Source organism: Vulpes vulpes, chromosome 14 (genome assembly GCF_048418805.1).
Source record: "Vulpes vulpes isolate BD-2025 chromosome 14, VulVul3, whole genome shotgun sequence".
In the NCBI taxonomy this organism is placed as follows: domain Eukaryota; kingdom Metazoa; phylum Chordata; class Mammalia; order Carnivora; family Canidae; genus Vulpes; species Vulpes vulpes.
Genome location: NC_132793.1, coordinates 41,878,087 through 41,892,908, shown reverse-complemented (window position 1 = coordinate 41,892,908; position 14,822 = coordinate 41,878,087). Strand labels below are relative to the sequence as shown.

At 41.1% G+C, this 14,822-nt stretch overlaps 1 protein-coding gene across 1 annotated transcript in view; it reads right to left on the bottom strand.

Moving 5' to 3' along the window:
* Positions 1-14,450, bottom strand: part of PCSK2 (proprotein convertase subtilisin/kexin type 2) — a 250,780-nt gene extending 236,330 nt beyond the window's left edge. Inside the window, exon 1 of the mRNA XM_026002379.2 lies at positions 13,840-14,450. Coding sequence (XP_025858164.1) covers positions 13,840-14,016 — 177 coding nt within the window. The 5' untranslated portion in view covers positions 14,017-14,450. The remainder of the gene's footprint in view (positions 1-13,839) is intronic.
* Between the last annotated feature and the right edge of the window lie 372 nt (positions 14,451-14,822).

Sequence of the window (14,822 nt, the reverse complement as noted above, 5' to 3'; positions counted from 1 at the left end):
CCTCTATAAACCCTCTTTCTTTTGCCTGTTGAAATTATGTTTTCAATGCAAGTTCATTTCAACTTGACATTGTCTACCTCACGAAGACTTCCTTTCTGTTGACAGTCATTGCCTCATGGGTAATATGTCATCAATCTATATCACAAAACATATTGCCAGTTGTTTACAAAGAGCACTCTACTCCTCCGATTTCTTGATGTCAGAACCTATATTCTACCTAACTGATGCCCTCTGTGTGGCAGATGGTGTTGATGCCTAACCTTCATTCCTATGGTCTGTCCTGGACATCACCTGTAGACAGTACCTATATATGCCAGATTCCCCACATATCTCTACCTCTGGAAGCATGCTTTGTTTGCCTGGGGAAGGCAGAAGTGCTGAAGATTTGATGTCCATCAGGTACAACCTTCAACCAAGAAAGTATGGGGCTTGTTGGTTTAATTTCCCAGCTTCCTCACTTGATGGAACAACTCAGAGATGTCATCACTCAGAAATTCCAGTAGTAGAACATTGCAATAATAGTTTGTATTATGTTTCTGCCTCTCTGCATCAATTCCCTTGGTTAGTTCCCTCCCACACTGACTCTGAGCTTGGCCGTGTGTACTGGCTTTGGCCAATGGGACTTAGTAAATGACACAAACAAAGGCTTTAAAGTGCACCTGGGTGGCTCAGTGGTTGAGCGTCTGTCTTTGGCTCAGGTCATGATACCAGTGTCCCGGGACCAAGTCCTGCATCAGGCACCCCGCAAGGAGTCTGCTCCTCCCTCTGCCTATGTCTCTGGCTCTCTGTGTGTCTCTCATGAATAAATAAATAAAATCTTTTAAAAAAGACTTTAAAAGTGTTTGCACATTGGGGCTTGATCTCCTCTCCATATCTTGAAAGCTTTCTTAGGCCAGTGGGATTGAATACCAGTTGCCTACTTGCTCCCAAATCCATGTCTCAGTGTCTGACATTCTACTTGTTTATTCAATGTACTAAGTACATGTTTGTTGAATGAACTGGATATATGACTGGGGCTCCTATTACTTTCTTTCTTTGTCCATTGGTTTCAAACTCCCATAATTTTTCCTTGGCTCTTTCATCATTTCTAGTTAACGGACAAGATGGTTGGTTTTGGTTTCAGCTGCTGGGTTTAAATTTCATTTTATGCCAAGTCTCATTGAAGACACAACCCTCCAAAGTTCCCTTTGGCACTGATTCCACTCTCCTTCTCCCCCAAGATGGTGCTGCTCCTTGGTTTCGAGAGACCAACAGTGGCTTGTTTCCTACCCTTCTTCCCATGTCTTAGGCTCTGTAAGGTCTCTCTTGGTTTGACAATCCCTAGAAATACAGTCAGCAGGAACTGACTAGAATTGGCTCTTGGATGTCAACTACCTTGTGTTTGAACTTCCATTACCTTTGAAGAGAACTGAGAGCCTCCTCATGTAATTGTTTTTTTCCCCCTCACAGAAGAAGAGAACAAGCTAAGGACAAGGAAGGATAGAATTTGTGGATCACCTTATTCTGTCACTGGTTTCTTAATTTCCCATCAAGTCACAAAATTTTAGGCTATTAATGGTAATTAAGTGAAGCCATTTAACACAGGCACAAATTAGGATATTCATGTAACCTTTCCTAAAGTGCTTGGTCTTCCAGATTGCAGCATTACGTAACACATCAGCCTGTCATTTAATGAGCATCTGATGATAATGGAAGCTTTTAGTTTTTTTTCCTCATCATTTATTTTTATAATTATTGAGTTTTCTTACTAAATGTACAGTGCTATGATAGTCACTAAAGGGGCAGTCAAACAAACATAATTCCTATTCCATATTTCACCAAGGGTAAATCCAATAGGTTGTTGTTGGTATAGAATCAATCTTTGAATCTATGAGCAACTTTGTTTGGAAAACTGAAATTCATAAACTTTTATAGGTAAAATGGTGAAAAGCAAGTCAGGAGGACCTGCAAAGAATTGGTGTCAGACCAAGTTAGTATGTGTAGCTACTGACTCATAGGAATCTCACACAGTCAGGTTTTCCATCTCATCCAACATGAAAGACAATGGTTCCAGTCTCTGAACCTCAGCCAATAAACAACAAAGTTAAAATGCTCATTGTCAGTACTTAAGAACATAAACATGATATTTAATATCCTTTTTCTCATGTAAAATGAGATGTTAAACTAATGCCTAAGATTCCTTCCTGTAATTTCATAATTGTAGATATTATTTGTAAAAATTTAAATAACTCTGGGTAAACCAGAGTTTAGAATAATTAGGCTGGCACAACACAATTTTTTGATGGGATGGCAATTTCCAAGTGGTCTGACTAGTGTTTAGAAACTATTATCTATATACAGCACCAAAACAACATAAGTTTAAATCACCACAATACTTTTCCTCTTTCCCACTACAACTCTTGAAAGGATTGTTTTGATACCTCCATTTCATCATATTTACTGCCATTCTTCACAATTTGGCTTCCTTTCTATAGCAGACATGACCACTTCCCTGCTTAGATCCCTTTGGGCCTTAGCATTTAGTGCATGACAGCCTCTGCATCTCTTCATCTGAGTTTTCTCTGGTTGGCCAAATTCTGCTCTGTTGAACTTGTGCCAGATTAAAGTGCTGGGAGGCTTAATGCCCCCCAGGACTAATTATCAATCATGAACAATGTCTGATTGTAGCATATAAATACCCCAGCTCCTTCACACCTCAGGCAGGACAACTCTGGGGCTTGTATTCTACACCAGCTCTTAGAGATCCCCCTTAAGCCCCCATTATCCACAGTGACAACTTGTTCTATAATGCACCCTTCAGTCTTGCTTTCCCTTCTCTGTTTCAATCCCCCCACTCCCCTGCCAGTATTTTCTAGACTCATTCCTTAAATAAGCAACTTGCATTTAAACTCTTACCCCAGGGACCACTCCTTGGGACCCAAACTGACACATGTGGCCTCTTCCACTGTACTAAGGTGGCTTCTCCAATTTTAACAAGGATTTCATCTCTAAAGCCAGTGGTATTGCTTGCCCTGTTCTTTCTTTCATGACCTTGATCTCCCTTCCTTTCACAGCTTTGGATTCTCCTTCCACATCTCAGTCCAGGCTCTGTCTCCTCTCCTGGCTCCTCTTTTCCCTTCACATCAAAAGTTCTCCAAGATCTTGTCCGAGGATCTCTTCTCTCCTTTTTCTTTTAACACATTTCCTTGGCAATTCTATCCACTGCTGTGGCATGATGGAAGTGTATGTGGATAGATGCTTGTGCATTTGATGTTCAGTTCCTTGAACACTCTCACCTCTTTTTGACTTCGGTAACTAATTTCCGTGGGTGTTTCCATTATCTGGAAGTGCATAGGACTCAGAGCCTGGAGCTTCAATATCCCAGTCACTAACCACAGCTTTCGATCTTTTGGTTCTCTCACTATTAATCCTAATTTACCTTCTCTTCTAGTTTATTGATGTTCCATTTTTTGAAAACTCCACTTCTCTCTTTCCCAACTCTACTATTCCCATTTGAGTGCTGTTTAAGAAAATGCCTCACTTGGTGCTACTATAAATCCATTCTCTTCCACTTGGCCCCTCAGTACTGCCCAGAAGTAATCATTTGTCCTTTGTTAGCATCCCCTCCCTTCCCATTAATAGAGTGTAAAATGTTATTTCCCTTGAAGCCCCCACTGCATTACCCCTTCTCTCACTGGAAGTGCTGACTTTGACTCCTTCACATTTGAAATAATTGTGACTCCTTAGTGGGTATTCTCCCCATATTCTTCTCTGTGACCTACACACTGAACTTCATCTGCCCATTCCTCTCTTTTAGCTCAGAGAGAGATTTCCCTTCTCCTGCTCAGGGTAATCCTTTCACTTTTTCAATAAAACCTAGCTAATCAAAGGATGAAGAAAAATGAAGAATTTGGGAGTTTAAAAGTTCTGGTGAAAGGATTTGTGATGAAATCAAACAATTTTAATGTAGAATAAATACAAGCAATACTGCAAATCATGGTTATGTTCAGAAGGTAAATATTTATTTGTAACTTGATGCAAAAATAATGATGCATCTAATGAACATTACAGTGTGGGAATGGAGGACTCAATAGGAAGTGTTGGGAAGCTAATATCCCCACTTTACTAAGCATGGACTTCACCAGATTCACTAATGTTGAAATATGTAATGAAATAATTAAACATGCCATTAAATATATATTATCTATCTATCTTCCATTTATGTGTAAAATAATCACAAACGCCTCACTCAATACTATCACAATAATTTTTTTTTTTAGTTTTAGAGACTTATTATGAAACAACATCTCTGTGACTAATTTGTCTGAAGCTTAACAATGTCATCATTTTTTTCAGTCCTTTTCATTCTGTTAAATTCTGTAATAAATTAATAGTGTAAAATTTAAAATAATGTGAACAATAATAATTTCAGTCCTAAAAATAATTTATCTAACTTCCTTTCTTCTCTTTCTATATATTCTTACAGAAATATCTGCAATAAAATTTACCAAGTGCTGGTAATGGTTATTTCTGAGTAATGAGATTTGAGGCAATAAAAAAACAAAAACAAAACCGTTCTTCCAGTGTTTTTTTTAAAATACTACTTGATATTTTTAAAAATAAGAATGTGTAATTTTGACAAAAATAATTTAATTATTATATTTTTTGTATGCTTAGGGATTTTTATGTCAGCTTATTAATTTGATGATTCCCACTCATGGCACTCACAAGGGCTGCAATGCCTAAGAATACTGTGGAGACATTCTCCATCCCCCCAGTCAAAGAATTGTTTGCTTGTTTGTTTAAATCTCAAGAGGAAAGACGCTCAATTATCTAAGAAATCTGATAGCAACATAAATTAGATCATTCATTCAATAACTACTCATTGTAGGCTTAGTTTATCAGGCATCACATTTACACAGAAAGCAAGACTGCCAATGTTTTTATCCTCAGCTACTATTAAAACAGTGAAAGTCAAGTATCCCAAGTCAAAACAAGTTTTTTCTAATGCCATTACTACACTTGGCACATGTTTTAAATCTGAGTTGTTATCATCCTGTTCTTGATGTCTCCATATAAATGGTTCTCTATGTCTCTCATCTCTCTTTGAACTCTTTCTACTTCGATACAAAGTGAGTATTAAGTGAATCTATCTAGGAAAATTCTGAAGAATTAGATGTTCATGAGTCAGTGTCAAATTTAAAGTTATAAATAAAAAGCAACCCTAGGGTCCTACGGTTTTCATGTTATTGTCCACTTTTCAATGGAGAAACTATCAACATCCTGTAACATTGTTGAGTCTATTTCATTTGTGTCAGAAAATTAAGAGTTTGTGTCCACGTTTGACTTTCAGTCTAAGAGTTTGCTATATTCAATTATTCTCATCAGAGGAGCTCAGTACATCACAACATTCTCCAAAAAGTCATGGTCAAATTGTTTTAGAGACAAAAACAATTTGTCAAGAGAGTTTATTGCTTTATATATATATACCTCATGTAGAAGCCATTCACTAATATGGAACCATGGAAATTTAGAGTAGAAGTGTTCATTCAAATGTAATTACTTGATTCCCTGATGATTAGTGGAATTTAGTCAGTTAATAGACTTGAACTATGATACACTGTACATGCATACATATATATGTGTATACATATATAATGTATAGAAGATGAAACTAAAACTTCTGCTTTTGAACTGTCCTGTGATTATTGAATCTCAAATAATAATCCACAAATTCAATTCAAGGTTTCTTTTGGAAATGATGAATCTGAGTTTAAATGTAGACTGAAGCCACTGCTCTAGTGGGTGGAAAAAGTATGAACTTCAGGTTTCATGTTTTATTTTTAAAACCTGACTTCTTTGAGCAGTTACAGTCAAATATATAATTATTGCAAACTTAACTATAGCATCACTCCCTGAAGTGCTATAACATTATGATCTACAGCGAATAAGATCCTTTGAAAGAGACATTGAATTTTAGATATTCATTCATTTGAGAAAAAGAGGTGTAATTTTTCTCCTTCTTTTGTATTTTGATCAAGTTTTAACTGTAGGTCTTATTTTTTTTCTGCTCAAAGAACTAATCTATTCTATTACCAATAATTTCTAAGTTGGAATTTTAGGGAAACACAGGAGTCTGCCAGTCATTGACTTGCTGCTTGCTACCTCTTATATTTTCTAGCTAAATTGCTGCCCATAAATAAGTGGATGCTACAGAGGTAATTTTTTGAAAACTAGTTCTTCAAGTGCCTTTTCTCTGAGCTAATGGCCAGTCACCTTGTAATTCAAGTTTATTTATCAGTCAAGAAGCATATAATGAGAACCTATTATGAGTAGGGCATATTGGTTGCTAGTGGGACAAAGAGTGTTTAATGGATTTTATATTCTTCCTGGAGAAGAAAAATCACAAAGACCTGAAAAATTGGCTTACATTATGAGATGAAAATATAGGAGCTTTCATAAGCCTTTTAAAAATTGTTGTTCTTGTGATCTGGTTTGTTTTGGTTGTAAGGATTAGAGGGTCACTCCAGCAACTTAAGAAAAGGGATATTTATCAACGGCATATTGGTTTGGATAATGATGGTTGTTCTAAAGATAAAGTATCAAACCTCAGTGCCATAAGGTAATCGCAGTTCAATTTCTCACTCATAAAGTTCTTCTAAATCAAGAATCAGGGACATGGGGTCCTTTTATCTTGCAACTCCACCATCTTTGGCATTTAGCTTCCAAAGTTACTGTTCTCAATCACATCAAGCCTCAAAAGAGAAAAGAAAGCAGAGAATCAACCTGTGGGGAGCTTTTATGCATCAAGCAAGGAAGAAGTGCACATCACTTCTGCTAACATTACATTGGCTGGAATCATCACATGGTCATACTTATCTGCAAGGCTGGCTGGGAAATGTGGTCTTGCTGTGGCCCACAGAGAAGAGGAAAATAGTTTGGTGATTAGCTTTGACCTTCTGTCACAGATGTCTTTTGCTGGGAAATAGAACTGGAAATTATTAGGAACTCAGTTAAGATTTCTGCATCTCCCATGACCTGGATAGGCTCTTTCATGGCGACTAGACCTCATTCTCCTTTCTATAGCAACTAGTGAATCAAATTTTCTAAGGAAGCCAGTATGATTGGTTGAGATAATTACTATGGTCTATAATGAATTAAATTCATTATGAGTTATTTGAGCCAGGCCCTCTCATGGGCCAAATCATGGATGGATTCCCATTGGGCTGAGTGTTTATTTCTCACTTGATCAGTTATCAATTCTGAGAAAGTACAACTTACAACTGCCTTCTTGAGTAAAAAAAACTGTAGCTGGGCCATCACCTTATTATTATTATTACTAGTAGTAATAATAGGGTTTTTTATTCTATGCACTTGATACTGAGTCCAGAACCTTACATGCACTATATTATTTATTTTCCACAACCACCATATTTTATTAACCATTTCAAATAAACATGTGCCTCTGAGAGATTTCAACAAAAGTTTCCAGTAGTGTCTAATTCTAAAACCCATCACTTTTTACCTTTGAATGTGGCTCCTGGCTTTCTTCAGTCACAAGAGGGGCACTGGATATAGTAAGTGCTGTGACAAATGTGACTGGTACCAAGAAAAAGGAAAAGATTAAATGCAGTGGAAGTCCCAAAGAGCTAGAGAATGTTCTTATCTAGGTCAATCAGAGAAGGCTTGAGGGGTGAACTTGGACTTGACTAGGGCATACTGCATTCAGTTGGGGCCAAAGGGAATTCATGGCATTCATGTTCGGGAAGTAGAGCTCTGGGCTATTTACTTTTGCCTACCATAGTAGTAGGTCTTGGAGTTTCAGAAAAACTTAAGGCTTTCTTAGATAAAAATCCTTTTGGAAATTCTTAGTATCAAATCTATGTTTCTCCCTCTAAACCATGTTAATTTTGATGTGGAGAAGTATGACACAGAGAGTAGGGGACTACTTCTTTGGACTGACAACTGATGCATGATGAAACAGAGTGAAATTATAGAATCTGGATTCAATATTGTTCGAACATGGGGGATCCCTGGGTGGCTCAGCGGTTTTGCGCCTGCCTTTGGCCCAGGGCGCGATCCTGGAGACCGGGGATCGAGGCCCGCGTCGGGCTCCCGGCATGGAGCCTGCTTCTCCCTCTGCCTGTGTCTCTGCCTGTCTCTCTCTTCTCTCTCTCTCTCTCTATCTATCATAAATAAGTAAAAATAAATCTTTAAAAAAATATTGTTGGAACATTAAGACACCATTAAAAGATTAAAAATAAATATTCAAAATAAATATATCTGACAAAACATTCCTATCCATAATAGCCAAAGAACCCCTACAAACAAAAATTAAGACAGATAATCCCAAAAAAACCCCAAAAGACCCCCCCAAAAACCTTTTCAGGGCAAAAGACCTGAACAAATAATGTATAATGGGATTCCTGAACCCGAATAGGCATATGAAGAGGTATTCAGTTTCAACGATCATCAGGGAAATGCAAATTAAAATCACAATGAGATACCATTGCCATTACGTAGCCACCAAAATAAGTAAAAGGATACAGGTATAAAAAAATCAAAATGTTGGTGAGAATGTGGAGTAATCAGAACCCTCATATGCTTCCGGGTTGTCTATTGCAGGGGACAATTGTGTATATGCCTGTATAATCCCCTCCCCTTGAGAGTGGGGGCAGGATTGTAAAGATGATGATGGATTTCATTCCTATGATTAGATTACACTATATGGCAGAGGTGAATCAATGTAGTTAAGGTCTCAAATCAGCTTACCTGAATTAAAAGAGAATTATCCTGGGTGGGCCTGAATTAATCAGGCTAACCTAAACAGGTACTTAGTCTTTCCTGAAAGAAGGGTGAATATCTTAGGTTTATGGAAGGGGTCATTCACAAGGTCATAAGGAGCTGAGAGTAGAGCTAGCAAAAAATGAAGACTCCAGATCTACAACCACAAGGAGCTGAATTCTTCTAAAAACCTGAATGTGCTTAGAAACAGAGTTCCCCTTGGTGCCTCTAGATGAGGACATAGCTGGCCAATATCTTGATTTCAACCTGTGAGCCCTTGACCAGAAGACCCAACTAAAATATGCTAGACCCTTATCCATGAAAACTATGAAATAATGAATTTTTGTGGTTTTAGGCCACAAAATCTGCAGTAATTTGCTCAGCAATAGAAAACTGATACAGTTTCCTAAAGTTGAATGTATGTATGCCTTTTGACTCAACTATTCTACTCCTAGGGATATTTCCAACAGAGAGGCATACATGTTATCAGTAAAGTACATACACTACAATATCCACAGAAGCAATATTCATGATAGCCTAAAACCAAAAACTACCCAAATGAGCAAGGGGGGAATCCTATGAGATGTGGATAATATTTTATTTCTTGATTTAGATGCTAGTTATACATGTGTGCCCATGTTGTGAAAGTTTATTAAGCTGTGTTCTTTCCTAAAATATACTTCAATAAAATTAAAAGAAATTTAATTTTAAAATTAAATTCAGGTAAAATTAAAATTAGAAATTCAAATAAAATTAAAAGAAATTTATTCTTTCATTATATAGCAGCACAATTATTACTAGATTTAAAAAAATTTAATAATCACACATATAAAAGTCATCACATGATTTTCCTAGCCTTAGTGCTTCATGGATAAAAAACAAAATCTAATGCAGTAAAACAAATACGCTTAATTGTCAGTTGTTCGGATTTTTACCTTAATTCTTACTTGATTTTTGGCCAAACTTCAACACATTGCTTTAATAAGTACTTTCTGTGTTTTTTTTTTTTTTTTCCCTCAAGGGACTTAAAATTAGTAGTGTATTGGGAATTTTTAAGGCACTCTTTGGAATAACACCTCTGATGTTATTGTAAACTCTCCTGGACATATATGTCTTTTTTGATGAACATATGTCTTTGGGCCAGATCATGATAAAATAGAAAAACTGTAGCCTCCACATACCTTTCTGACAGTAAAGTTGTAGTTGTTTTACTCCACTTCAGGGAGGAAATGCAATTTTTTGGTCATGGCCTTGCAAGAATTTGACAAAATAATAAATATTCATTTAATATCTCATATGCCGGGTAGTGTGTTAAATATGGGGCTGTAGGAAGCCATGATATATTGTTTCTTTTCTTGGAAGATTCATTAGCTACCTGAAGAAGTACATACTCATACATATTAGTTAATGACTTAGGCACACATATGACTATAATACCAAATAGGTGTTGGCTACAGAAAAAAGTAAAAAGAAAGAAAGGAAAAACATCAGAACTCTAAAATGGTGCCCCAAGAGCAGAGTTCTTGATTGTCAGAGAAGACTTCCTGGAGGCAGTTTGGTAGGATAACAAATTATTTTCCACAAACTCAGTTTTAAATCTGAGTTTTTTTTTTTTTCGCTTTTTAGATATAAGTTTAACCGCTTGGAGCTTTAAGTTTTTCATTTGAGAACTAGGGCTGGTGGCAACAATTTGTACCGCACAGGTTTGTGATATTAGATGAGATAATTCAGTAAAATAACAAGTTCCCCTAGTGTACATAGCTGATCCTTCTTTTGGATGAATAAATAATCACCAAGGATCTTTAGTGTCTGACCTGAGAGCATTGGAAAGAATGGAGGAGTAGGGAGTTGGAATATATACTAGGTGTTAGAGAGAGGAAGGAGAAGGAAGTATTACAGGTTTAAGATGAAAAAAAAAAGTAACAAAATACAGTATGACATGATGGAAACAAGATAAGACAGTGTTTGGGAAACCTAGAGGAACAGATAAAACTGAGGGTATTTCTTTACAGGCTGGCAAACCCAGTAACAGGCTGGCTTTGGTGAGGAAACCGGAAATACAGGATACCACCTTTGAATATTTACCTTTCAAGTGGACAGATGATACTTACACTCATATTTACTTACATGTATGAAATGACTAGAGGATAAAAGATGGAGTGTACTAGCTCATATTGCGTAGGCTTTGCTTTTTCATCCCACAGGAATTTGGAGAAGGGAAAGCACATTGTGGTCCTTAGCATCAGGGAAGGTTTGGAGCTCAGAAAGATGGGTGGGATATGAACCCAAGAAAGGAAAAGAGGGTTTATTCTCCACAGGTGTGGCATCAGGCAAAGATTCAACAGCCAGAAGTATTCTGCCATAGATTTTTACTTAAATATGTATCAGAACAAAAATCATAAGAGACACTACTTTTGAGAGGTTATGGAGAGGTGAGGAGAGGTGGCAAGGCAAAAGCTCATGTTCTTACATAGAAATTACGTGTTTGAGGCTGATTCAAAACCAGTGGGCTCCTCTTGAAGAAGCAGTGGTGGTGAAAGAGGCTCAGGTATCTGATTTTACCCTAAGTATGATTTCCCTCAGATTTTATGTTAAGTATATCAAGATTATCCAGATTCATTTATGATGAAATTGTCCCTATACTTCCCTTCTCAAAGTCCACCATCAAAGCTATAAATTCCCCCATCAAGCTGTTTACCTCTATACAAAAGGAGTGACTTTCTTGGAGAACTAATAAGTTAAGCATTATCTGTCTTAGCTACACCTGGATTTGCTTAAGTTGCTAAGATCCTAAAGGGCATATTTTCCAAAGGATAAGCAAAGAGGATATAGCAATGTCTGCCTACACTATGAGAAGGTGCATGGTATGGAAAGAGAGGAATGGGATTTCTGCATTAACTGCAGTCCTTTTACACTCAAAAACTAAAGAGCCTAATGCTACATCCTTTTTCAGCATACCTCAAAGCCCAACACATCCTGCAGAGCACTTAGCCTGTTTGGTATGTACTAAGAGGTAGAGTGTGAGTTTATCTCTGAAAGATCTGGGTTTAAATCCAGATTTGGTTGTTTTTCACCTTGGGCCCCAATTTCCTTATCAGTACTATGTGCTTAATAATAATAGTAATAATAATAGTATTTTCCCCAGAGTTGTTGAGAATATTAAATAAGGGACACCTGGGTGGCTCAGGGGTCAAGCACCTGCCTTCTCCAGGGCGTGATCGATCCTGTAGTCTCAGGCTCGAGTCCCACATCGGGCACCTTGCGTGGAGCCTGCTTCTCCCTTTCTGCTTGTGTCTCTGCCTCTCTCTCTCTCTCTGTGAATCTCTCATGCATAAATAAATAAAATCTTAAAAAAGAGAGAATATTAAATAAGAATGTATGTAAGGACCCCTGTACATAAGGGTGCCCTACTGTCGTCAAGTAATAATAATCACTGTTACAATCACTGTTATATTTTTGGCTCCTAGGTTCTGAACCTTGCCAAGTTAGGGGGATGTGGTGGGAACGAAGGAGGGTCTGCTTGTTTACTGTGTTGCTGGTACTCTTGAAACAGCCCAGACTCTGGGCGAGAATGACAACGGGCTTCTCCCTCGGCTGGCATCTTCTCTCCCCTGCTCCACCCACGCTTCCCGGGAGCAACAAGTTCCCTTCTGCAAGACCCGCCCGCGCGCCACTGGTAGACCCGGCGGGCGCCTCCTCCCAGACCTCTGACTTACTCGCTCTGAAACCCACCTGGGGTCGCAATATAATAGCGGCTGCCAACGCCCTACTGAGGAGGGAGAGTTGGCTGCAAGCGAGGGAGCCCTGGCGGCGGCTGGGAGGGCGGCGGGAGGCGTGGGAAGTCGGGACAGAGGAATTGATAGGAGACCTAGTTCGCGCTGCCCTTGAGAGGCAAAAGCAACAAACGAAAGCGCCCACTGCTCTTCTCCAGCCTCTGTCCTGGGTGGAGGAGGGAGGAGGGCCCGAATCCCACAGACCTCCACCAGCCGTCTGATTGCCGAATCATATCCCTACGTCCTCCAGGCTCCCATCGCCCGGTTTCTCCTTGCACCCTCACTCCACCCCACCCCTCACTAGGTCCCATAAGGATACTTGAGATTTCTGACAAGATATTTCTCAAGGAGGAAAAGTAGGTAAGCCACGCACCCCCCCCACCCCCCCACCCCCCACCGAGCACTCTCCTCTCCGCCGCTCTCCCAGAATGGATACCCTAGAGTCGCCAGTGGAGTTCCAAGGCGTCCTAGGTGGGGAGCCCTATCTAGCTGCCCAAACAGCTGAACTCTGACAACTTCTTGGAATGGGGGATCCCCGCACCATCGTGGGAAAGCCATGCTGGCCGCCCACACATCATGGGGACACCCCGACTTCTCCATAGGGAACTCCTCCCAAATTTTGCCTTTCCAGCTTCCACAGCTGTGAATTGAGAATCAGAGAGCTAACTAGGAGTGCGCTTCGGGGGCGGGCGCTCGTGGGCCGGGGCGAGGGAGAGGAGTTCCACCCCAATTTTGAAAAGAAAACCCAGTTCATGTCTTCCAAGTGTCCTGGAGCCAAGAAGCTGTTGTTCCTGGAAAAGAGCAAGGACTGAAGTCACTGGGAGGGAAGTCCTCCTAGCGCGGGGTCCGAAAAGCACGGAGGTGAATTGCGATGTTCCAGCTTTTAGCCTTGTCCGTCGGAAACTACTCTTTCTCCAGGAGATGGGGGCAGGGGATACATCCCTGGCAAAGACTGCGAACGTCAAGCCCAGATGTTCAGCGCTTCATTCCTCCATCCCCACGCAGCCTTGAGAACTTGGTACCTCGGACAGCAGCCCGGGCGCAAGGCATTGTTAGAAAGGTGTTATCTTGTTTTCACCACCAAGTCAAAGAGCAATAAATTATTTTTATGACCTCACTGGTACAATTTGAAGGACATTTTAATTACATAACCCGTGAAAGATCACCGGAGGCAATGTCGTGTTAAAGAGCCCACGGCAGGCTATCTGCATCGCATGAGAGAGAAAACTTGCAAATCTGCAATGAGATTGCGCAGGGCTGCCCCCGTTTTGAAACAACATGCGAAATGCAAGGGAGATCTTACCTTTCGGACTCCAAAGCCGTGCTCTGCTGCAACTTGGCGAGCTTCTTCCTCTCCTCCTTGATGCAACTCCACAAGAAAATGATTCGTGAAGACCGGTCTCTCGGCAGATGCAAACACCACGGCACAGAAGAGGAGCCCGGCGGCCGCCTTCCACTGAGACACACAGCCACCGTTCATCTTTCTCTGGGAGTGGAAAGTGGTGCTAGGAGGCGCGCAGGCTGGCGGACCCGGGGGCTCGGGGGAGAGGTGCAAATAACAAAATATGTGTAGTTTTTTGTTTATTTGCTTGCTTGTTTGTTTTAGATCTTTGTATTGGGAAAGAGACTGATTAGGAGCTGGGAAAGCAGCAAATCAATGTGTGTGCTCCTCCAGCATCTGGCTGGCGGGAGGCGGTGGAGTCAGGCTCGCTGGCGGAGGTGCGAATGTGGGAGCTGTGTGTATCCGAGAGAAAGAGCGAGTGTAGGTCTGTGCTCGAGGCTAAATCTGCATTTTCAGCTCCTCCTCGGCTCCAATTCCCCTGGGGCCGGAGGAGAGCGCCAGCCCGGGTGACGTGCGCCCGCCGGCAGCCAATAGGGACCGGGGATGCGGCGGGCCCCGCCCCCGGCCGCCCCGGGCCCGCCCCCACCCCGCCCCCGCCCCGCCCCCGCCCGCCCCCGTCCCGGCCGCTCCGCCTCCGCCGACGGGGGGCGCCGAGCGCCGCGCCGCCCGCCCGCGCCCCCGCCCCTCTCAGAACCCTGGAGAGCTCCCCCACCTCTGCGCCGGGCCCGCCTTGCTCCCAGGAAAATCCCCCCAGCTGCGGTCGGGCCGGCGGCGCCGGAGTGATGTCATTGTTTGTGGGAGCCGTGAGGCTCGGGAGGGGAACTACGGCGAGTGCCGCTCTCGGGCCCGAGGGGAGCCGGGGCACGGCCCCCCCCCGCCTGCTTCCCGCTGCAAAACAGCTGTGTCCCCCCCCCCAGGCATGCTCGCCTCTTTTTCTCTCAATA